At 45.5% G+C, this 23895-nt stretch overlaps 1 protein-coding gene across 3 annotated transcripts in view; it reads right to left on the bottom strand.

Annotated features, from left to right (window-relative positions):
• srfbp1 (serum response factor binding protein 1) overlaps positions 1-23895 on the bottom strand; it is a 328539-nt gene that overhangs the window by 219815 nt on the left and 84829 nt on the right. For 2 of the 3 annotated variants that reach the window (XM_072516523.1, XM_072516526.1), the window contains exons 3-4: positions 9579-9667; positions 6499-6571 (exon numbers count right to left, since the gene is read on the bottom strand). In XM_072516523.1, coding sequence (XP_072372624.1) covers positions 6499-6571; positions 9579-9667 — 162 coding nt within the window. The remainder of the gene's footprint in view (positions 1-6498; positions 6572-9578; positions 9668-23895) is intronic. The other variant, XM_072516525.1, reaches the window with a different exon arrangement.

Here is a 23895-nt window from a genome sequence, read left to right as displayed (position 1 = left end):
CTGCCATTATGCCCACTGTGGACAGGGCCGGAAAATGCTAGCCAATGGTATTACCTTTGTTGAATCTCCCAAGGTCAACATCTTGGGGATTGCCTTTGGCCAGATCGAAATGGACTAGCCATATAAATACTGCGGTTATAAGAGAATATTAGAGGCTGGGAATTCTAGTAACTCACCTCCCGGCTCCCCAAAGCCTGTCCACCATCTTAAAGATACAAGTCAAGAGTGTGATGGAATACGCTCCACTTGCCTGGATGAGCGCAGCTTAAACAACACTCAAGAAGCTCAACACCATCCAGGATAAAGCAGCCTACTAGATTGGCACCCCATTCATCATAAATACCAACACACAGTGACAGCAATGTGCACCATCTACAAGATGCAACTGCAGCAACTCACCAAGGCTCCTTCGACAGCACCTTTCAAACCTATGAGCTCCACAACCAAGAAGGGCAAGGGCAGCAGATGCTTGGGAACACCACTGCCTGTAAGTTCCCCTCCAAGCCATATACCATCATGATACCATCCTGACTTGGAATAATATCGAAATCTTGGAACTCCCTTCCTAACATCATTGTGGGTGTATCTACACCACATTGACGGTAGCAATTCAAGAAGGCAGCTTGTCACCACTTCCTCAAGGGCAATTCAGGACAGGCAATAAATCCTGCCCATCAATAATGCCCACATCCTGCAAAAGAATAAATAAAAACGTGGAGGAATACGGATTCATCAGCTGACGAAAGGTAGTCGGTGGTAATCAGCAGGACACTGATCTTTCGGTTAGGAAGTTTCCCAGCAGCCTGTTAAAGAGGCTCAACTGGATAAGCTGCTCATTTTCTTTATTCTTTCATGGATATGGGTGTCACTGGAAACAACAGCTTTTGGCTATCCCCAATTGCTCTTGAACTGAGTGGCTTGCTAGGCCATTTCAAAGGGCAGTTAAAAGACAACCACATTGCTGTGACCTGGCGTTACGGTGGACAGACTAGATAAGGATGGCAGATTTCCGTTCCGAACCCAATGGGCTTTTACAACAAATTGATGATAGTTTCACCCACCATTACTGTGACTGGCTTTTAATTCCAGATTTATTAACCAAATTTAAATTCCACCAGCTGCCATGGTAGGATTTTAACCTATGTCACAGAGCATTAGCATGGGCCTCTGGATTAATAATCCAGTGATAACATACAAAAGGTCGGTGATAATGTAGACCTCAAAGACCATAAATGCCAAGTCAATTGAGGTATTTAAAAGATGCATACATAATGAATGGAGAAAAAGTAGGAAAGTAGGATTCAGAACACAGAAGATGCCATTGGATGAATTGAAAAGCCCGTTTCAATTCCGATAGAACAAACATGCTGAATACATTCAATCAATGGGGATAATTTTTATTGCTTGCCTGTCTTTGGGTTTATTAAATATCTAAATGGCAGAAGTGCTCATGGCCAGTGATGATTTTGCCTTTTTGAGACCACTTTTATTAAAACAATGAACCAATTTTAGAAAGGTGGCAATTAGGATGTTATGACGTTAAACACACATGTTTCACTCTTGTGGTTTGGATTGTTAGAACCCTGCAATTAAACTACACTCTTATTACTCATTCCTAACCGCTCAAAAACTTTAAATTAAGTAAAGAAATATCAATGCTGCAATTTTAAGACAGTACATGAATTTGAATGGTTGACTTCATCATCAAGGTCTTATGGAAGACGTATTAATTCATGTTGCGCAGGATTCAGGTCATCAATTAGGTTACAGGGCTTCGGTGCAGTAACGTCTAGAAACATCAGTAGAGGAAGGCATGCGCAGGAAAGACAAGGATGTGCCCATGACCGAGGGAGTGAGGGGAAGGGGTTCTGGCATTTGTTTCCCTGTAGGGTGATTTGCTCAGGCTATTGGGGACGATTTAAGCTAATATCTGCAGGGTGCGCAGAATACATCAATAGCACTAGAGAAGGAAATCTTGGGTATTACGCGAGTTCAGGGTTAAGGGGAAAAGTAATAAAACTCCAAATCAGGATTACTATGCATCTATGTGAATGATGAATGTGGCAAATAAGGCAGGTGAGTTAAGGCACAGATTGCCATGTGAATTTAAGATGTGTGGCTAAAGCAGTGACCTGGTTCAAAGAATTTCTAGACAGGGAATTAAAAATTCCTGGATACAAGATGTACAGGAAAAATAGGAAAGGAAACGGGGAGTGGTGGGTGGCATATTGGATAAGGAGAACATCTCGGTGCTGGATCCCAGAGGAGTCAAATATAAAATCTTTTGGGATATGTCCATTGCTGGCAAGACCAGCATTTGCTACCCACCCCTCACTGCCCTTGAACAGAATGATTTCAGAGGGCACTTACGAGTCAAACATCTTGCTGTGGGTCTAGAATCACATGTACGGCAGACCGGGTAATGACAGCAAGTTTCCTTCCCTAATGGACATTAGTGAACCAGATGGGTTTTACAACAAATTGGATGATAGTTTCATGGTCACCATTACTGATGGCTATATTCCAGATATATTAATTAATTGCCAGGGTGGGATACGAATCTGTGTTCCCAGAGCGTAAGATGTGGATAAGTGGGATATTCCCATGAAAGGGAATGGGACAGCAAATAATCCAGGGCTCCCTGGATGACAAGACAGCTGAAGAAGAAAAAAAGTGTACTTGTGACATGACATCAGGTGGATAATGGAACCAAGAACCAGGCTAAATATAGAAGGTTCGGAAGGGAGGCAAAAAGCAAATGAGAGAAGCTAAGGGAGAGTATGAAAATAAGATAGTTAACATGAAAGGGGATCCACAAGTCTTCTGTTGGCATTTAAATAGTGAAAGGAGGAATGGAGCAGAATAGGGACCAAACGCAGAACTCATGAAGACAGGGAGTATGGCTGAGGTATGAAATGAATACTTTGCATCGGTCTTTACCAAAGGAAGTTGATGCTGCGCAGCTCATGGTGAAAGTGGATTCTCTGTTGTCGGGATTTTTTGTTGCGTCGGCAGCCCAGGGATTTCCCGACGGCGTGGGGCTGCCCACAATGGGAAGCCCCATTGGCCAGCTGGCGAGACGGAGAATCCCGGGGACGCGCTGCACCAGAAATCTGATGTGGTGGGACGGAGAATGCCGCCTAAGGTATTTCAAACACTAAAAGGGTTAAAATTGATAAGGGAGTGGTGTTAAATAGGCTGTCTGTACATGTTTATAAGGTACCAGGACGGGATGGGATATATCCACAGGTACGGAGGGAAGTGAAAGTGGAAATTGTGGAAGCACTGGCTATAATTTTCCAGTCTTCCTTAGATTCAGGGATGGTGCCAGAGGACTGGAGAATTGCAATTACCGGAGAATGTTCAAATAAAAGTGTAAAAGGGAAGCCCGGCAACCACAGGCCAGTTAGTTTAACCTTAATGGGGGGGGGGCTTCTAGAAATGATAATTTGGGACAAAATTAATGTCACTTGAGCAAATACAAGGGGCAGGATTCTCCGTCCCGCTGCACCAGATTTCTGGTGCGATGAGCCCCTAGGGTTCTCTGTTTCACCAGCCGGCCAATGGGGTCTCTCATTGTGGGCAGCCCCACGCCGTCGGGAAACCCCCGGGCTGCTGGCGCAACGGAGAACCTCAACAGCGGAGAATCCAGCCAGAGTTATTTGAGAAAAGAAAGGGAAAAATTGTGACCAACTTGCCTGAGTTTTTTGATGATGTAACAGAGGGATGATTCAGGCAGTGGCTGTTGCTGTGTACTTGGTCTTCCAAAAGGCATTTGATAAAGTGCCGCACAACAAGCATGTGAGCAACGTTATCATTTATAGGATGAAAGGGACAGGGGTGACATGGATACGAAATTGGCTGAGTGACAAGGAATTAAGAGTGGTGCTTAATGGATGTTTTTTGGACTGGAGGAAGATTTTTAATGAAGTTTCCCAAGGGTCGCTGTTCTTCCTGATATGTATTAATGACCTAGACTTTGCTGTACAGACCACAATTTCAAAATGCTTCCAGGTTTGTGTGGAGAGTAGTCGAAGACTTCAAAAGCACAGGCAGGTTGGTGGAATAGACTGATAAGTGGCAGATGCCATTTAATGCAAATAAGTGTGAAGTGATTCCTTTAGTAGGAAGAACATGGAGAAACAATATAAAATAAAGAGTACAATTCTAAAGGTGGGCACTGGAGCAGAGGGACCTGGGTGTATATGTGCAAGTCATTGAAGGCAACAGGACAGGTTGAGAGGACGGTTAATTAAGCAAACAGCGTCCTAGGTTTTATTAATAGGGCCAGAGAGTACAAAAGCAAGGAGGTTATGTTAAACTTGTACAGAAAACCGGTTCAGCCTCAACAGGAAGTGTGGCTTTAGTTCTGGGCATCACTAAGATGTGAAGGCATCAGAGAGTAGCAAAGATTTATGATAATGGTTGAAATGATGAGAAACTTGTTATGTGGATAAATTGGAAAGGTTGGAACTGTTTCCCTTGGATAATATTGAGAAGATTTGATAAAAGAATTTTAAATGAGGGATCTGGATAGAGTAGATAGGGAGGAATCTGTTCCTATTAGTGGAAAGATTGAGAACAGGAGGGCACAGATGTAAAGTAATTAAAAGCAATGGAAACAGGAGGAAAAGCTTTTTCATTGAAAAAAATAGTTGGGACCTGGACTGCCTGAGTGTGCGGTGGAGGCAGGTAAGGCATTTAACAGAGATTTAGATTATTATCTGAAAAAGGAATAATGTGCAGGGTTACAGGGAAAAGGCAGGGGAGCTACACGAGGCAATAGCTCCTTTGGAGAGCTAGCACAGACATATTTCCTGCTATGTTGTAACAATTTTTGAATCTGTGAGAGAGGAGAATTTAACAGTTCACTATTGGGTCTGCTTAGTTTTCTGCTGTGACTCTAACATGGAATAATATTTCCAATGAATGTAATTTCAGTCAGCCCATACAGCAACTTTGACTATTTAACAACAGGCTGGAATAGAACCAAACAGGAACCCAATATTCTTTACTTCTGCCTGAAATTGTAATGCTGCTCTGAGATACACAAATGTTAAATACACAATGTTCTTCAACAAGTACAGCTTACTATAGTTGCTTTCATGACAAGAAAAAGATAAGACAGTCAACACTGTGGGGATTTTTTTTGCATTGGCAGAAAGTAAAGTATGAGGCCATCCACTTCCACATTTGCCAGTAGTCAAAAAAATGTATAATTTTTCATGTAATATTTCAAACTTTTTACTGTACAAACAAGTGAAAAGGAAAATGGCACACAAAGGAGACTGGATTTTGAACTTTCCAGACCAATCCAAACAGCGGCCAAGCTGAAGTAATGCATTTTTTGTTTTTAAAAAAGGTGGTTTGCTTCTATTATGGTAGTTATTTTGAGTTGTAGAAGTACATTTTTAAAATCCCCTTAAAACTGAACACCAGTAGGGCGTGATTTAAAAAAAAAATTAGAGTACCCAATTCACTTTTTCCAATTAAGGGGCAATTTAGCGTGGCCAATCCACCTACCCTGCACATCTTTGGGTTTTGGGGGCGAGACCTACGCAAACACGGGGAGAATGTGCAAACTCCACACGGACAGTGACCCAGAGCCGGGATTGAACCTGGGACCTCGGCGCCGTGAGGCAGCAGGGCTAATTCACCGTGCCACCCCTTGTAGGGTGTGATTTAACGGAAATGAAACAGAGTCCCTTGTTGGGCGTGTTTAGCCAGGTGTTTCCTGGCTGGCAGCGCCGAGAACCACCCCGCTATTAAATGGGACACTACTTCATTTCTGGGCCTTGACGAGGAACACACCTCTGAGGCCGCATTTCGGCTCATTTCCCGCACTAATCAGCTCTGCTCGGCAGTGCAGGAAGAGACTGTGGAACCATTTAAAATGGCGCCCCAATCTCTGAACCCCCCCACCAAGGCCTCTGGACCTCAACGCCCTAATTTACCACTAAGGGTGTCCTCGAGCCCCCCACACCCCACCTCATAAGGGCACACCCGGGTCCGACCCCTAGCATGATCAAAATGCCACTGTGAGCCCCTGCCAGTGCCACCGGGGCACCCTGGCAGTGGCAGGGTGGTGCCAAGGTGGCATTGCAACAGTGCCAAGTTGCATCAGGGTGCCAGGGTACCATTCTGCCCAGCGACCGACCACCCAGGGCCCCCATCACCTGGGAGACACCTCTCGCTCCGAACCCTCCCCACCCCCTCCCAAATGCAGGTACGCCTGGTCCACGTTGGTGGAGATCAGTGCTAAAAGGTGCTCGTCAGGGTCTCCGAGATGTGGTGGTTAGATCCCGCAACTTGGATAACTCCGGCAAGAGCGTATTCAAGTGAGCCTGACTGCACACTTGAATATGCAATTCTGGATCCCAGACTCAATGGAAAACCTCGTTAGATTTCTCGAGCGGCCTCTCGTGAGATTTACCGGCCTCATATAGTCCCAAGTCAGATACAGCGAGGCCGGTAGATCGTGGCCAGAGTATGCAATACCTTCATAGTGTGGATTTCCTCCAGTAGTCTTTCTGCACGCCGCAAATTTTTCAAAATAGCATCTTTTGTTCCCCTGCAGATACATCAAGAATAAGACACTCTTTCAGTTTGGGTAAACATTACGTTGTCTCAATTAAACAGTATTATATTCTGCTACTCCAGGGGATCGGAGGCCCCCATATGTTTTGCCCTCTGGGCAGGGTGGTGCCAGCTGGCAGGGGCATTGCCATGGTGCCAGGTTGGCATTTTCCCTGCATTGGGGATGCCCTGCGCAGGTGTGGCATGGTGTGCCCCCACCCCCCCCACCGAGGACACACTCATGGGTGAGTTGTGGCTTTGGTGGGGTTTGGGGATCGAGAAATTGGGACGCCATTATTAAATGGTATCCCGATATCTCCGTGCACTGATGAGTTCCGGTGAGCCAGAGTCCTGGTAGATAGCGTGGTGTTTCTTGGCGATGATAGTGGCGGGAAACACCTGGCTAAACGAGTTCGTCCCGGGACTCTGTTCCGATTATGTTAAATTGCGTTCAAATGCCATAAATTATGAGATAATGCATTGATTTAGGAACAAAAATCAGTCTTATACCTGGGTGATCTCCTCTACTTTGAAAAATTGCCATGGGAGTTTTCAAGAGGGCAAATGTGATCTCAGTTTAATGTCTCATTCATAAGACAGCACCTTCAACACTGCTGCAGCTCCCAGTTATGCACCGAAATGCATAACTCAGCTCAGATTTTGAATTTAGGTCCTTAGACTGGGGCATGAATTCACAGCCTTCTGACACAAGGGTGAGAGTACCAGCACTGCCATTAGTAACACAGTGAAAAGAAACACAAAATTATATCTTGAGAATTGCAAAAATAATTTCTGGAAATAGTGTGGATTGCTTCATAAATTACTGATTTCAATTAAACCACACGGTCCACTCATTCCGCAAGCATAACCCCAACCTTCCCAGTTGCGTGCCATTTTAACTCCGCACCTTGCTTTCAAGCCCAAATGTCCATCCTTGGCCTGATGCAATGCTCCAGTGAAGCCCGGTACGAGCTGGAGGAGCAGCATCTTATCTTCCGGTTGGGAACATTGCAGCCCTCGGTTCAGCAGTTTTAGATTGTGATCTTTCTCCTCCATCTTAAATTCCTTTTTAAAAAAAAAATCCCAGACATGTACCTCCCCCACCCCATTATCCCTTGTTCTTAATATTGCTACTTTTTGTTGCAATCTCTCACAGTTACACTTTAATACCTAACACAGGCATTTTCAAAGTCGGGGTCGCGACCCGCGGGTGGGTGTCGGAGCCGTCCGTCGCGGCGCTCCCGATTGCGCACATGCACGCACAACAGACGCGGCAGCCGGCTTTTAACAATGCCGCCTGCGAGAGGCCTTCAAAATGACAGCCACAACCATATAAAAAAAATGCGGGAGCACTGCGCATGCGTGCCCGCTCATCGGTGCGCATGCGCAGTCCCACTGTGGTTCTGCGCATGCGCACCAATGAGTGGGCACGCACGCGCAGTATACCCGCATTTTCTTATATGGTCGCGGCCGTCATTTTGAAGGCCTCTCGCAGGCGGCATTGTTAAAAGCCGGTTGTTGCGCGTGAATTTGCGCAACCGGAGATGCTGCAAAAGATTTTTTTCTTTAAATTTAATGTAATGTTTCTGCCTGAAGGGAGGTAGAGAGTAGGTCATGCCCCCCGATCGCCGACGTCATGTGCTTTGGGCATGATTGCGATTCCTCCAATTTTTCAGTAGCAAACAAGGTAAGAGAAAATGGTGGGTAGCGAAGGTCGGCCGGCGTGGGTCTCGAAGGTCAGCCGGCGTGGGTCGTGAAGGTCAGACGGTTGGTAAAAATGGGTCCCCGGAAATAATGTTTGAAAAACCCTGACCTAACACATTCTCCCCTTCTTCAGTCTTGATTCTGCTTTAATTAAATTCTGCCTTCTCTCCTCACAGATGCTGCCAAACCTGTTTTTTTCCCAAGCATCCTCTGTTCTGGTTTCAGATTTTATCATCCGCAGTATTTTACTTATTAAACCACTTTAACCTAGTCTTACATTTTAGTATTTTAGCTACAGAAGTCAGTAAAAACTGAAAAACTTACATGTTCAATTAATAGTTCATCAGTGGCTATAAAACACTTCAGGCTGTCCTGAAGTCTAAAAAGCAGATTAATATAATTGCAACTGCTCTCTTTCTCCAAATGTTTGATTTAAAAAAATATAATCTCATTCCTTGGCATGGGCAGGATTGCTCATTTTGGGTCAAGAACCCCAGAGGTTAAATGGGATGCTGACCCCACATTGTGCCAGGGGCAGTCACCCAACATTGATTTTGCTTGAAATGGCTAATTAGTGGCTAGAGTTTTCCATCCAATTAAGGATGGTGGATGGACTCTCAAAGCTAGAAGGGCCAAAGGGAGGTCCTCCAGCATGGAGGTAGGGGTGGGTGGGGGGGCGAAGAGAGAGAGAGAGAGAGAGAGACGGGGGGGGGGGGGGGAAAGAGAGTGCCTCCATCTTGAGGCACTTTCTTAGCACTTTTCAAATAATAAAACCCCACAGTTGCCAGTCCATCATTGTGGAGAGCGTCACAGGTAGTTGCGTCCAGGCCCTTAATTGCCTTTTTAATTAGTTTAACCAACTATCTGCCGCTTGCAGGCAGCTAACCATCTCACCCCCAACCAGGCCCAAGGTAACCTGACAGCAAAAGGGAGGCGGGACCTGCCAGTTCCAGAAGGCAAGTAGCACTCCTATAATTGGAGTGTTTCCTCCCTATCCCGCAAGGAAGTACTTGGTTTCCCACCTGCTGATCACAAGCAACCTCTCCTTCCCTGTTCAAATGACTCACTCCGCTCTCCCCCACAAGCCCGATTTTCAGCCTTCCTCGTGATTCACTCCTGATTTCCAGGGACCAGCTCCAAAGATTGGATTTTTCTCCCTGCAGCCTGATGTACCTCCACATCCCTGGCTTTAGCAGAATTCTCCTGAACTGCTACACTTTCCCCTGTATCCTCCCCACTTCTCTCCAAATATCAGGACTATTGAGTTTCAAATAAAAAGGAACACTTCAGATACCAACTTTTTAGCTTTTAGCTGGGTGATGTTTCTTGTCAGTTTCCGGATGATTAAAGTTCTTGCTTTTTTTACATCTTTTCTCAATTTAACAACCTAGAAATGATAAGATGATTTGGTTAATATCGTCAAACTGCTCCAAGCAATTGTAAAACTGAAGAATGCAAACTTGTCTGATTTTTTTTTCTCTGTCTGAACATTCACAATACCTATTAAATATAACAGTTTATACTTTAGTATCAAATAGAATTTTACCAGGCCAAATTCCAAGAACCTTTCGAATGGCTAAAAAGAAACAGGCTTTGTAGGCATAAGCATGCCTATCCAGTTATGTTTCAATGTTATTCTTGGATCTTCTATTTCAAAATGCAGAGCACAAGTTCAAAAGTTAATAAAATTATTTAGTACATTTATACATTAAGTTACTGTAAAATATACAATTAGAAATTCTAACGTAAAAGTTCCAAACATCATGTGGGATGCTTCAATCAGACATAAATTTATTTCACAAGGATTCAGCCACTTAAAATCCTAGGGTGTTTTAGAGTGGCTGATCCACTCAATAGAAATATCATTCATGTGATAGAACATTAAGTAAACACTTAATTTAGTTCACACCACTGGACGTCAGTTCTAATTCAGTGAAGATTATTTGCTGCAAAGCCTTTACACCAGGATTGGTGCCAATTCTTTCCACCTCCACCTTTAAAATCCATCTCGAAACTCTTTTTTTTTTTAGACCAAGCACTTTTAAAAAATAAATTTAGAGTACCTAATTATTATTTATTTCCAATTAAGGGCAATTTAGCGTGGCCAATTCACCTAACCTGCACATCTTTTAGGTTGTGGGGGTGAAACCCACGCAGACACGGAGAGAATGTGCAAACTCCACATGGACAGTGACCCAGGGCCGGGATTCGAACCCGGGTCCTCAGCGCCATAGTCCCAGTGCTATCCACTGCGCCACCGTGCTGCCCTTTGGACCAAGCACTTGCTTACCTCTCCTAATTTCTTCCTTCCTGTTCTTATGTCAGTTTTCTGACGTCTAATTTTAAGCAGCTTGGGACATTTCTTTATATTGACGGCACCATATAATGACAGTTTGTCTTTGCAGTAAATTGTTCATTACATTTTGAATATAATGCAAACACCTTAAGCCCATATACCAAGTTTCATCCACACAACTAAAATACATAATTGATTAGAATTTTAAATTCTCCAAGTGGGAATATGTTTTGCAGAGAACAATGTAAGCATTTGTTCCTCTTAGCTGATCACATTTACTATCTTTATCTATCTCCCACTGTGGCCATCTGAAATGGCTGCCCACAAAGAATGATGGGAATTGTGCCCAGGTTTGGGACACAGACGAGCTGCAGCCTGTATCTTTGCAAACGGCAGCCCAGAAGTATGCAGGAATTCACACCTGCAAATGAGCCATTCAAGGCGATTAAAGTAACAATGGGGTCATCAGGTCCATCGCATCATCTTCCAGACTAGGCGGCACAGGGCTCCTGCTCGGAGCCCTCCCAGGATTGGGCACTGAGTGCCCACCCCAAAAGTGATGTGGCAGCCCCTGATTGGATGTGACCAATCAAAGGTTGGAGCCCTGAGAAATTGATTGGCAGTGACCCAGAAACTGCCCACAAAAGGGGCGGAGAAAGCTCAAGCCAGTTAAAAGACAATGCAGCAATGATTTCTGTCTCTTTTGGGACCGGCCTGTGCCCACACCAATTGTAGCATAACGACCAGCCAAGTTCAAGACCATGATCACTACCTGAGACAGACGAGCCGCAGCAGAGACAAACCTGACGGTTTCCAGCCGACACACGTGGGGACTCAGATAAAGGCCTTATCTGCCTGCACAGAGTCAGTTATCCAGAAGGTAAGTAAATGTCAGCTTAGCTGATAGATGTAGTTTAGTGCATAGACGTGTGTATCATTGCACAGAGAGATAAGTCACGTGAGGACTCAGATAAAGGCCTTATCTACCTGCACAGAGCCGGTCATCCAGGAGTTAAGTAAAGGTCATCTTAGTTGATAGATGTAGTTCAGTGCATAGCCGCGTGTATCATTGCACAGAGAGAAAAGTCTTGTGTCCAATAATAAACTGTCTTTTGAGCTAACATACTGGTTGTGTGGTCATTTGGTCAATACACGAAACGTACTCGCAGCTTGTGGTTTGATAACAAAGTGGCAACACCACTCAATGACTCCAAGGTTGGAAATTTTCCAACCCCTCACATGGGTAGGATCTTCCCATCCCGCCGGCCCCACATGGATGAAACGGCCGCAAGGGGGCTGAAAAATTCCAGCCCATTTGTCTTTTCAGTGAAATTAGACTTTGTGGCCTATAATGGCCATGCTCTAAAGGTAAAAAGGAACTTCACTTAAGCTTCTGGTATTAATAATCTTCAAGTTCCATTTTGTTGCATTGTTGAGATTAAAGTATTTTAGCAAAGTAGCCAACAACAAAAAGTTGCAAGAAGTTGTGCAGTTGACTACCCAAATTTAGGATTTTGTTGCGTAACATGTTTTGATGTGCTGTGAATATGTTCTATACAATTTATTTTCTACCCTTCAAGTACTCAACTTGTGCTGGGTAGGTTTTGAAGTCACAATATTCTCCCAAACAATTTCCAAATGGCAAAAATTCAACCAACCATTTAATGCAGAATAAAAAAGGTACTCCCCCACCCCCATAGCTGCTCTACTACAGCCTATTCTATTCCTACATGGTGCAAACGAACACCGTTACCATCACTATTTTTTTCAAATCTTTGAATCCTAATCTCTTGCCATTTAACAGCAGGACTGAATATCAGATGCTCAGCTGAAGAAATTCTTCCAAATTGTCTGGGGATACAAATTAGTCTTTCCCAACAGAGCCAGTAAGCCAAGAACTGGACTCATCCAGTCCACTCTCGTCAAATACGATCACTATTCTCAGTCCTGAGAGAATTTCCAGGAGAGACCGGATTGCACGCAGGAAGATTGCTTGCCAATAAATAGAGTGAGAATATTTAAATTACTGTCCCAAGACTCAGGATGCTTAGAAGAGGAACATTTCAGTTCTGCGTTTCTTATGATCAGACATCAGTCTAAATCTAAGCTGCCATCGGCAAGAAAATCACATAAACACAATAAAGGCTCCAACTTCAATTTATCGGATGGGTATAAAGGGATACGGCACAAGGAAGTGCTGAGGATTTTAGCCAAGGTTGGTATCATGACCAGTACAGGCTTGGAGGGCAGAAGGGCCTGTTGTGCTGCATTGTTCTTTGTTCAATTCCTAGTGTGCTGAGTTAGCTGATCTCAGTGATATTTAGAGTTGGCCTTGAGGGCCTGCTTCCAAGTGCCAAATCCACTCATAGAATCATAGAATTTACAGTGCAGGAGGCCATTCGGCCCATCGAGTCTGCAACGGCCCTTGGAAAGAGCACCCTGCTAAAGCGCAGGCTTCCACCCTATCTCCGTAACCTGACCTAACCTTATGGATACTAAGAGACAATTTAGCATGGCCAATCAACCTAACCGGCACATCTTTGGGCTGTGGGAGGAAACCGGAGCACCGGGAGAAAACTCATGCAGACAGAGAGAGAAAGTGCAAACCAGTGCAAACAGTCACCCGAGTCAGTCACCCGAGGCCGGAATTGAACCTGGGACCCAGGAGCTGTGAGGCAACAATGCTAACCACGGTGTCACCGTGCCTCCCCACACCATCCTCCCACTTTACAAATAATGCACATTTTGCAGATATTATTTGATAGGCGCTTTTTAATTTTTAATTAAATAATCTGGACTCCATATTGCCATAACATGGGCATGTGATTTTTAACTGCCATTTAGGTATCCTAAGTTATCCTTATCCTCACAATATGGCTGAAAAATTGTTAGTTTGCATTTTCCACCAAGCATGTCGATGAGAACCAGAAGTTCAAAAAAGAAAATCTTTATCAAGTTTATAGATTGCCAAAGGTTCACACAGAACATGGTGCCGAAAGACGAGGTTTCTGGACAAATATGCTTATCTCTAAAATTGTAAGTGATTTAGTGAGCTTGTCTGGAACAGTCATTACGTCTGCTTAAACTTTCAAGTATTCTTTGATCGTTTTCAGGAAGAACACAAATTCAGGGCATCGGGGGAAAAAAATTAAACTTATTGTTGGTTTCTCTTTTTTTTAAAAATGCCTATAATATTTATGAATCACGTAATTATAATTTGTTTTCCGTCTTTCAGCAATTATCCCAACATGCCATGTCCATGTCATGTGCCACCAGCCAGAAGAATAACATTAAATCTTTTCATATATACTGTGGTAAATGGACAGCGGCCTGAATTTTAGGTCCAGTAAAATTGGGCAGTCTATTGGACATTTTAAATTGGAATTACACTGAACACAGACAAACTGCGTGGGCATGTCTGGACTTGCTCCATCAATTACCCATCAGGAGATAATCGGTCCTAAATGTCTGGATTTGCTCCGTCAATTACCCATCAAAAGACAATTGGTCCACAAGCAGTAGTGTAAAGACGTTTGCCTCACTGATTCAGCACTTCACATCTCCTTTTGTTGCTGGCGGTCAAGGCCTGGGAAATATCGCCGAAATGAGTTAAATTCAGAATGACTGTTCAAATTGGTCTCTAGCCAGGTTTCCAGTACAGCTACAATAATGCATCAATCAACAACATGGAAAAATACCTAAAGTACTGTCAAAAAAAAAGCAGGGAAAATCCAATCAGGCCAATTACATCAGTCAACTCTCAATCATTAGAAAAAGCAATGAAAATTAGCGTTGAAGGTGTTAGCAAGCAGCATATAATCCCAATAACCTGCTCACTGCTGTTCGACTGAATGCCACTCAGCTCCAGACCTTATTTCAGCTTTGATCCAAAATCCTGAGGCAAGAGTGACTGCCTTAATTTCAAGGATGCGGGGTATCAAGGAGCCCTAATAAAGTTGAAGTCAATAAAAATCAGGGAGGAAACTCTCTAATAGTTAGAGTCACATCAACCAGAAAGGAAGATGATTGTAGTTATTGGATCAAGTTATCTTAACACCAGGACATCACTGCAGGTGTTCTTCAGAATAGTATCCGAGGCTCCACCATCGTCAGCTGCTTCATCAATGAGCTTCCGCCTACCATTGTGCCAGAAATGGGGTTCTTTGTCTATTCAATTCCATTGGCAACAGATCAGTATGTGTCTGTATGTAGCAAGACATGGAAAATTTCAAGTTTGAGCTGATAAGCAACTTGAATGTACCTTCTCATTTAAGTTCCAGGCAATGACCATTTCCAACAAGTCGGTCTTACCAGCAGCCCCTTGACACCACTATCTTTGTTGAATCTTCGACCACCAATGCTGGACAGATAACTGGACCAACCACATAAATACCATGGCTACAAGAGCAAGTCAGAGGCTTAGAATTTGGCAGCAAGTAACTCCCCACGCCCTGAAGCCTCTCCACCATCTACAAGTCACTCGTCAAGAGGGGTGTGATGGAATACTAAGCACTTGCCAGGATGACTGCAGCTCCAACAACACCCAGGGAGCTCAACACCATCAAGGACCAAGCAACCCATTGACTGTCATGTCAACCATCACCTTAAAACATTCATTCCCTCCACCACAACACAGTGGCTGAAGTGTGCACCATCCACAAAATGCACAGCAACAACCTGGCAAGGCTTCCTTCTCAGTACCTACCAAACTAATGACCTCCAGCACCTAAAAGTACAAGAGTAGGAGGGCCCATGAGAACAACACTACATGCAAGTTTCTCGTGTGATGGAACCCACAATTTCAAAGCTTGCATTTTTTGAGAGACCCGAATTGAAAAGGGAAACAAATCCAACCCCCAGGATTTTTGGGATGTTCAACTCCTCAGAAACAGTCTCGTAAACCTTTGGTGCAATTCCTCCAAGGTTAGTATACACTTCCTTAGGTAACAACATCAAAACTGTACATAATATTCCAGGAATGGCCTTATCAAGTCCTTACACTTAAACTCCAATCACTTTGTAATCAAGGCTAACTGACCATTTTCTTCCCAATTGCTTGCTGCACCTGTCTATTAACTTGCTATAATTCATGCACAATAACATCCAGGCCCCTCTGAATACCAAAATTGTCAAGTCTCTCACCATTATAAAGTATTCTTCTTTCTAATTTGCTTTCCAAATTTGACAGCTTCATACATTCCCACAATATAGTCCAGTTGCCATGTTATTGCCCACTCACTTCCATATGTATATCCCTTTTGCAGCCACTTTGCATCCTAGTACTCACAGCTTACTTTCTCACCTAACTTGGTATCACCAGCAATTACATACAAAGAGGAACATACCTCTTCATTCACCTGAGGAAGGAGCAGTGCTCCGAAAGCTAGTGTTTGAAACAAACCTGTTGGACTTTAACCTGGTGTTGTAAGACTTCTTACTGTGCTCACCCCAGTCCAACGCCGGCATCTCCACATCATGACCAGCAATTAGGACAGATTGCACTTACTCTGCATGGTAGCTATTAGTCTACCAGACAGATTTATCCAAGGTACCATTAGTATCTTGTCAAAGTGAGAATAAAGTTTAACAATTTTGGGAAGAATAGATCGTACAGGCCTACACTTGGCACAAAAGCAAATTACTGCGGATGCTGGAATCTGAAACCGAAAGAGAAAATGTTTCAATTGCTTGATTTACCACTGCTCTAGAATCCACCTGCATCAAGCTGTCAAGTGTGTATATATCACAGCCAAATATCAATATGTGATACAGTACAAAAGGAAGCCATTTTGCCCATCCTGTACCACCTTTGGATAGAGTTATCCAATCTGTCCCAAAAATCTGGGGCGGGATTCTCCGGTCACCGACGTTGAAATCGCGTTTGGCGATCGGCCGGAGAATCCTCATTCACGACCATATAGGGGCGGCGCTGCTTTCGCGATGCTCCGCTCCCTCCAAACGCCGTACTCCGCTCGGCCGAGTTCCTGATGGCGTTGGTCGCGTGTGATCTCATCCGTCGGGAACTCAGCGTTGTGGCTGCGGGCTCAGTCCAGAGCTGCCACAGTCAGGGAAGGGCCGATCCGCTGACAGGGGGGACTTTAGCAGGGGCTGGTGGCACTGTGGGGGGGTGGTCTGGAGAGCGGGAGCTGGCCAAAAGGGGTGGGGGGGCACTATTTCGCAGACCAGGTCCGCGAGCGGCCGGTGCAACAATGCACGGCGTGGTCACTGTAGGCCGCCACCCTGTGCATGAGCGGCCTCGGACCCGGCAATTCTCCAGGCTGTATCGGCAGTTACAGCCGGGTGCTCTACACCGCCGGCATGCTAGCCCCCAGCCACAGCCGTTTTGCGCCGCATTTTTGGGCGTAAAATGGCACCATTCCCACGCTGGCGTGAGGACATAGCCTCACAATGGGAGAATCCAGCCACTGTTCATTCCACATAGCTTTGTAAATGTTTTCTCCTTCAAGAGCCTCACAATGGGAGAATCCAGCCGCTGTTCATTCCACAGAGCATTGTAAATCTCCTTCAAGTAAAACTGAGATTACATGCCAGAACAAGATTGTTAAAACGGTCACACTAAGAGAAAAGCACAAGAACTGATTAGATTTAGATTTATTGTCACATGTACCGAGATACAGTGAAAAGTATTGTTCTATGTACAGGCCTGGCAGTTCGTTTCATACATGAAAAACATAGGACATAACATGTTCAATATGATATAAAATGTTCAATGGAAAAGTTGCCGAATAGAAATCCTAGAAAGAGAAGTAACTTTATTAGAGATGGTATTCGATCCAAGGAAGAAGCATACAAATTGGCAAGGAAAACTGCAAGTCTGAGGACTGGCAGCAGTTTAGAATTCAGCAAAGAAGACCAAGGGATTGATTAAGAAGGGGAAAATACTTCCGGTGGCGGCTATGAAGGAGTAAGTTGCATATTTGGTGGCTCCCGCTCTGGTCGGACTTTTGGATCTTTTCCCCCGATTTTTTAAAGGACTTGAATTGTAGAACGGATGTTAGTGGCAATTCTCTACTGAATTCCCACTTTGGTGCATGGAGAAAAGGACTAGAAGTGCAATGTTCCTCCTGCAGAATGTTTGAGGTGAGGGACGCCGACAGTGTCCCTGCTGATTTCATATGTGGGAAGTGCACCCATCTCCAGCTCCTCAGAAACCGCGTTAGGGAACTGGAGCTGGATTAACTTCGGCTAATTCGGGAGGCAGAGGTGGTCATCGATAGAAGCTTCAGGGATGTAGTTACTCCGAAGAATAAAGATAGATGGGTGACGGTGAGAGGGGCTGGGAGGAAGCAGTCAGTACAGGGATCCCCTGTAGTCGTTCCCCTTAGTAACAAGTATACCGCTTTGGATACTGTTGGGGGGGGATGACTTACCAGGGGTAAGCCATGGGGCGCAGGTCTCTGGCACAGAGTATGTCCCTGTTGCTCAGAAGGGAAGAGGGGAGAGGAGTAGAGCATTAGTCATTGGAGACTCCAGAGTTAGGGGGATAGATAGGAGATTCTGTGGGAACGAGAGAGACTCGCGGTTGGTGTGTTGCCTCCCAGGTGCCAGGGTGCGTGATGTCTCGGATCGTGTTTTCGGGATCCTTAAGGGGGAGGGGGAGCAGCCCCAAGTCGTGGTCCACATAGGTACCAACGACATAAGTAGGAAAAGGGATAGGGATGTAAGGCAGGAATTCAGGGAGCTAGGGTGGAAACTTAGATCTAGGACAGAGTTATTATCTCTGGGTTGTTACCTGTGCCACGTGATAGCGAGACAAGGAATAGGGAAAGAGAGGAGTTGAACGCGTGGCGACAGGGATGGTGCAGGAGGGAGGGTTTCAGATTTCTGGATAATTGGGGCTCATTCTGGGGCCGGTGGGACATCTACAAACGGGATGGTCTACACCGGGACCAGAGGGGGACCAATATCCCTGGGGGGGGGGGGGGGGGAATTTGCTAATGCGCTTCGGGAGGGTTTAAACTAGTTCAGCAGGGGCTTGGGAACCTGCATTGTAGCTCCAGTATACAGGAGGTTGAGAGTAGTGAGGTCATGAGTAAGGTTTTAAAGTTGCGGCAGGCAGGAAGGTGGTTTAAAGTGTGTCTTCTTTAAGGCCAGGAGCATCCGGAATAAGGTGGGTGAACTTGCGGCATGGGTTGGTACCTGGGACTTTGATGTTGTGGCCATTTCAGAGACATGGAGAGAGCAGGGACAGCAATGGTTGTTGCAGGTGCCGGGGTTTAGATATTTCAGTAAGCTCAGGGAAGGTGGTAAAAGAGGGGGAGGGGTGGCATTGTTAGTCAAGGACAGTGTTACGGTGGCAGAAAGGATGTTTGACGAGGACTCGTCGATTAAGGTAGTATGGGCTGAGGTTAGAAACAGGAAAGGAGCGATCACCCTGTTAGGGGTTTTCTATAGGCCTCCGAAAAGTTCCAAAGATGTAGAGGAAACGATTGCAAAGATGATTCTGGATAGGAGCGAAAGCAACAGGGTAGTTGTTATGGGGGACTTTAACTTTCCAAATATTGACTGGAAAAGCTATAGTTCGAGTAATTTAGATGGGTACGTTTTTGTCCAATGTGTGCAGGAGGGTTCCCTGACACAGAATGTAGATAGGCCAACGAAAAGCGAGGCCATATTGGATTTCATACTGGGTAATGAACCAGGACAGGTGTTAGATTTGGAGGTAGGTGAGCACTTTGGTGATAGTGACCACAATTCGATTACGTTTACTTTAGTGATGGAAAGGGATTGGTACATACCGCAGGGCAAGAGTTATATCTGGGGTAAAGGCAATTATGATGCGATGAGGCAAGACTTAGGATGCATCAGATGGAGAGGAAAACTGTAGGGTATGGGCACAATGGAAATGTGGAGCTTGTTCAAGGAACAGCTACTGCGTGTCCTTGATAAGTATGTACCTGTCAGGCAGGGAGGAAGTGGTTGAGCAAGGGAACCGTGGTTTACTAAGGCAGTCGAAACACTTGTCAAGAGGAAGGAGGAGGCTTATGTAAAGATGAGACATGAAGGCTCAGTAAGGGCACTCGAGAGTTACAAGTTAGCTAGGAAGGACCTAAAGAGAGAGCTATGAAGAACCAGCAGGGGACATGAGAAGTCTTTGGCAGGTAGGATCAAGGATAACCCTAAAGCTTTCTATAGATATGTCAGGAATAAAAGAATGACGAGGGTAAGAGTAGGGCCAGTCAATGACAGTAGTGGGAAGTTGTGCTTGGAGTCCGAGGAGATAGGAGAGATGCTAAATGAATATTTTTCGTCAGTATTCACACAGGAAAAAGACAATGTTGTCGAGGAGAATACTGAGATTCAGGCTACTAGACTAGAAGGGCTTGAGGTTCATAAGGAGGAGGTGTTAACAATTCTGGAAAGGGTGAAAATAGATAAGATTTGGGATTTATCCGAGGATGGGATTTATCCTAGGATTCTATGGGAAGCGAGGGAGGAGATTGCTGAGCCTATGGCTTTGATCTTTAAGTCATCTTTGTCAACAGGAATAGTGCCAGAAGACTGGAGGATAGCAAATGTTGTCCCCTTGTTCAAGAAGGGGAGTAGAGACTACCCCGGTAACTATAGACCAGTGAGCCTTACTTCTGTTGTGGGCAAAATCTTGGAAAGGTTTAGAAGAGATAGGATGTATAATCATCTGGAAAGGAATAATTTGATCAGAGATAGTCAACACTGTTTTGTGAAGGGTAGGTCATGCCTCACAAACCTTATTGAGTTCTTTGAGAAGGTGACCAAACAGGTGGATGAGGGTAAAGCAGTTGATGTGGTGTATATGGATTTCAGTAAAGCGTTTGATAAGGTTCCCCAAGGTAGGCTACTGCAGAAAATACAGAAGCATGGGATTCAGGGAGATTTAGCAGTTTGGATCAGAAATTGGCTAGCTGGAAGAAGACAAAGGGTGGTGATTGATGGGAAGTGTTCAGACTGGAGTCCTGTTACTAGTGGTGTACCACAAGGATCTGTTTTAGGGCCACTGCTGTTTGTCATTTTTATAAATGACCTGGAGGAGGGCGTAGAAGGATGGGTGAGTAAATTTGCAGATGACACCAAAGTCGGTGGAGTTGTGGACAGTGCGGAAGGATGTTACAAGTTACAGAGGGACATAGATAAGCTGCAGCGCTGGGCTGAGAGGTGGCAAATGGAGTTTAATGCAGAAAGGTGAGAGGTGATTCATTTTGGAAGGAATACCAGGAAGACAGAGTACTGGGCTAATGGTAAGATTCTTGGCAGTGTGGATGAGCAGAGAGATCTCGGTGTCCATGTACATAGATCCCTGAAAGATGCCACTCAGGTTGAGAGGGTTGTTAAGAAGGCGTACAGTGTGTTAGCTTTTATTGGTAGAGGGATTGAGTTTCGGAGCCATGAGGTCATGTTGCAGCTGTACAAAACTCTGGTGTGGCCGCATTTGGAGTATTGCGTGCAATTCTGGTCGCCGCATTATAGGAAGGATGTGGAAGCATTGGAAAGGGTGCAGAGGAGATTTACCAGAATGTTGCCTGGCATGGAGGGAAGATCTTATGAGGAAAGGCTGAGGGACTTGAGGCTGTTTTCCTTAGAGAGAAGGTTAAGAGGTGACTTAATTGAAGCATACAAGATGAACAGAGGATTAGATAGGGTGGACAGTGAGAGCCTTTTTCCTCGGATGGTGATGTCTAGCACAAGGGGACATAGCTTTAAATTGAGGGGAGATAGATATAGGACAGATGTCAGAGGTAGGTTCTTTACTCAGAGAGTAGTAAGGGTGTGGAATGCCCTGACTGCAACAGTAGTTGTCTCGCCAACACGAAGGGTATTCAAATGGTCATTGGATAGACATATGGACGATAAGGGAATACTGTAGATGGGCTTTAGAGTGGTTTCACAGGTCGGCGCAACATCGAGGGCCGAAGGGCCTGTACTGCGCTGTAATGTTCTATGTTCCAAGTGTTCGTAAGGGCAGAAACAAAAAGACAGAGAAGACTTGGGCTGTAGCTGAAACAGGGGACAGCATGGGGGAGGGGCGAACCTCTGGCTTGTCCACCCAGCAGTCTATGGAGCAGCTGATGCAAGTCATTCAGGAGGGCTTCACTACGCAGAAACGGGACTGCTTGGACCTGATAAAAGCGTCGATTGAGCGGCTGGAGCTCAGATTGGACGCCCAGAATCGGTCAATCCAGAAGGTGGAGAAGGCGCTGGCTGAGCAGGAGGAGCATCAGACTGCGGTGGAGCTGGAGGTGGGGATGCTGAGGGACCAGCAAAAGAGCTTCTGGAGAAGGTGGAGGGCCTAGAGCATAGGTTCTGCCGGCAGAACCTAAGAATTGTCGGGATCCCGGAGGGGTCCGAAGGAACGGACGCTGGGGCATACGTCGCAGGCATGTTTGAGAAGCTGCTGGGGGATGGGGCACTCTCCCGGCCCTTGGAGGTGGATAGGGCTCACAGAGCAGTTGCGAAGAAGCTGCGAATGGGAGACCCCCCCCCCGCCCGAGGGCTATGGTGGTGAGATTCCACAGGTTCTCGGATATGGAGCGTATTCTGCAGTGGGCCAAGCAAACACGGAGCTGTAAGTGGGACAATAGCATCCTGCGGGTTTACCAAGAGCTTAGCGTGGAGGTGGCCAGGAGGAGAGCAGGCTTCAATCAGATCAGGGCAATCCTTTTCAAGAAAAAGGTGAAATTTGGACTGTTATATCCAGCCCGTCTCTGGGTCATGCATGAGGATCAGCACTTTTCCTTTGAGTCGTCTGAGGACGCGTTGGACTTTGCAAGAAAGAAAGGGCTGGCGAAGGACCGAGAACTTTTGAACTTGGCTGCAACGTTCATGTTTTTGTTTTCTCTGTTTTGTTTCTCTGTTTTTGTAAAAAGTTTCTCGTTTTATGGAAGATGTTTGTGATGCCATTTGCATTGATTTGGAACCAGCAGTAGAACTGAGTGAGTTAAGGTTTTCATTTGCACTGTTGGGGGATGGAGGTGTGCTTGTTTTGATCTTGGTGTTTTTCTGTTGGGCAATTGTGTGGGGATTGTTTGATGTTGGAGTTTGTTTGTATGAATGGGGGGGGTGGGGGAAAGAGGGGAGAACAATAGGTGGGAGACTATCTGGCGCCAGGGATGGGGGCCACCAAGCGAGCTGGGTGAGCTAGCTCTCGGAAGCGCAGTGGGGGAGGGGGTGCATATGTTCGGTTTAAGACAGGGATTGGGTTACATGGTGTTGTTGCTGGGGGGGGGGGGGGGGGGCGGATGTTCTGCTGATGAGGGAGGGACTTGGCTGAGGGACAGAGAGAAGGTTGGGGGCGCGGGCTGCCTGGGGATGGACCGGCGGAGGTGCTGATCAGGGGCTGGAGGCGGGCCTAAAAAGGGGATGACCGATTGGCGGAGGGGGGGGGGGGGTGAAATGAGCCCCCCCAACTAGGCTGATCACCTGGAATGTTCGAGGGTTAAATGGGCCGGTCAAAAGGCCACATGTGTTCGCGCATCTTAGGAGATTGAAGGCGGACGTGGTGATGTTGCAGGAGTCGCACCTTCTCGTAACACAGCTGCGAGATGGCTGGCACGGTGTCAGTATTTTTCCTCGGATGTTGTGCCCAAATATTCCGTTTTTTAAAAAAAAGAGGGAGTCACAGATGGTGACCAATTATAATTGGCAACAAAGGACAGACAGACAGACATACGAGATCTTAAGCAAGATACTAACAGATATTATGCTTGTGTCCACAGAACTCCGGAACCTCAGGAACCCCAGAGAAAGAAAAAGACCGACAAAAAGAAAAATGAAGACGACCTTCATGCTTTTCACCTGGATCTCAGTGGGATCCCTTCGGTTGCACGCGGACGCTACCCCCCTGACCCCTACCACACCGGTCGTGAATGATTCCCACCCCTGCCATGCACTGTACCCAGAGATAGTTAACCCCGAGATAGTTAACCCCGAGACAGTTACCGACACCCCGACCTGCTGTAACAAGTTTATAACCTGGTATTCACTATCGTACATAGTAGAATCACTCTTAGTGCTGGCGATACTCTGCAGTGTCGAGCAGACACTTAGACTCAGAAAATGGCAAAGGAGAGCCTCCCGCTCTCGCACCCCGGTATACACGTTAAGGTCCCCTATTTTCGGACTTCACCAAACCCCCCAACCCCTTGAGTAAATTAAAGTGCATCCGTTTTTCTTTGTGTGTGCTTTGTTCAATAAAGAAATGTAAACCTCTGTGCTTGACTGCCAAGCCAGAGAAACTTGTGTTGCTGCTATTTGTACAGTTTTAAAATGTTGTAGATTATTTTTGATTGTTTGAGTGAGGATAGTTTATTGAGGATAGTTAGAGG

The sequence above is a fragment of the Scyliorhinus torazame genome, chromosome 9 (assembly GCF_047496885.1).
Source record: "Scyliorhinus torazame isolate Kashiwa2021f chromosome 9, sScyTor2.1, whole genome shotgun sequence".
NCBI classification, from domain to species: Eukaryota; Metazoa; Chordata; class Chondrichthyes; order Carcharhiniformes; family Scyliorhinidae; genus Scyliorhinus; species Scyliorhinus torazame.
This window is presented reverse-complemented; position numbering and strand designations above follow the sequence as displayed.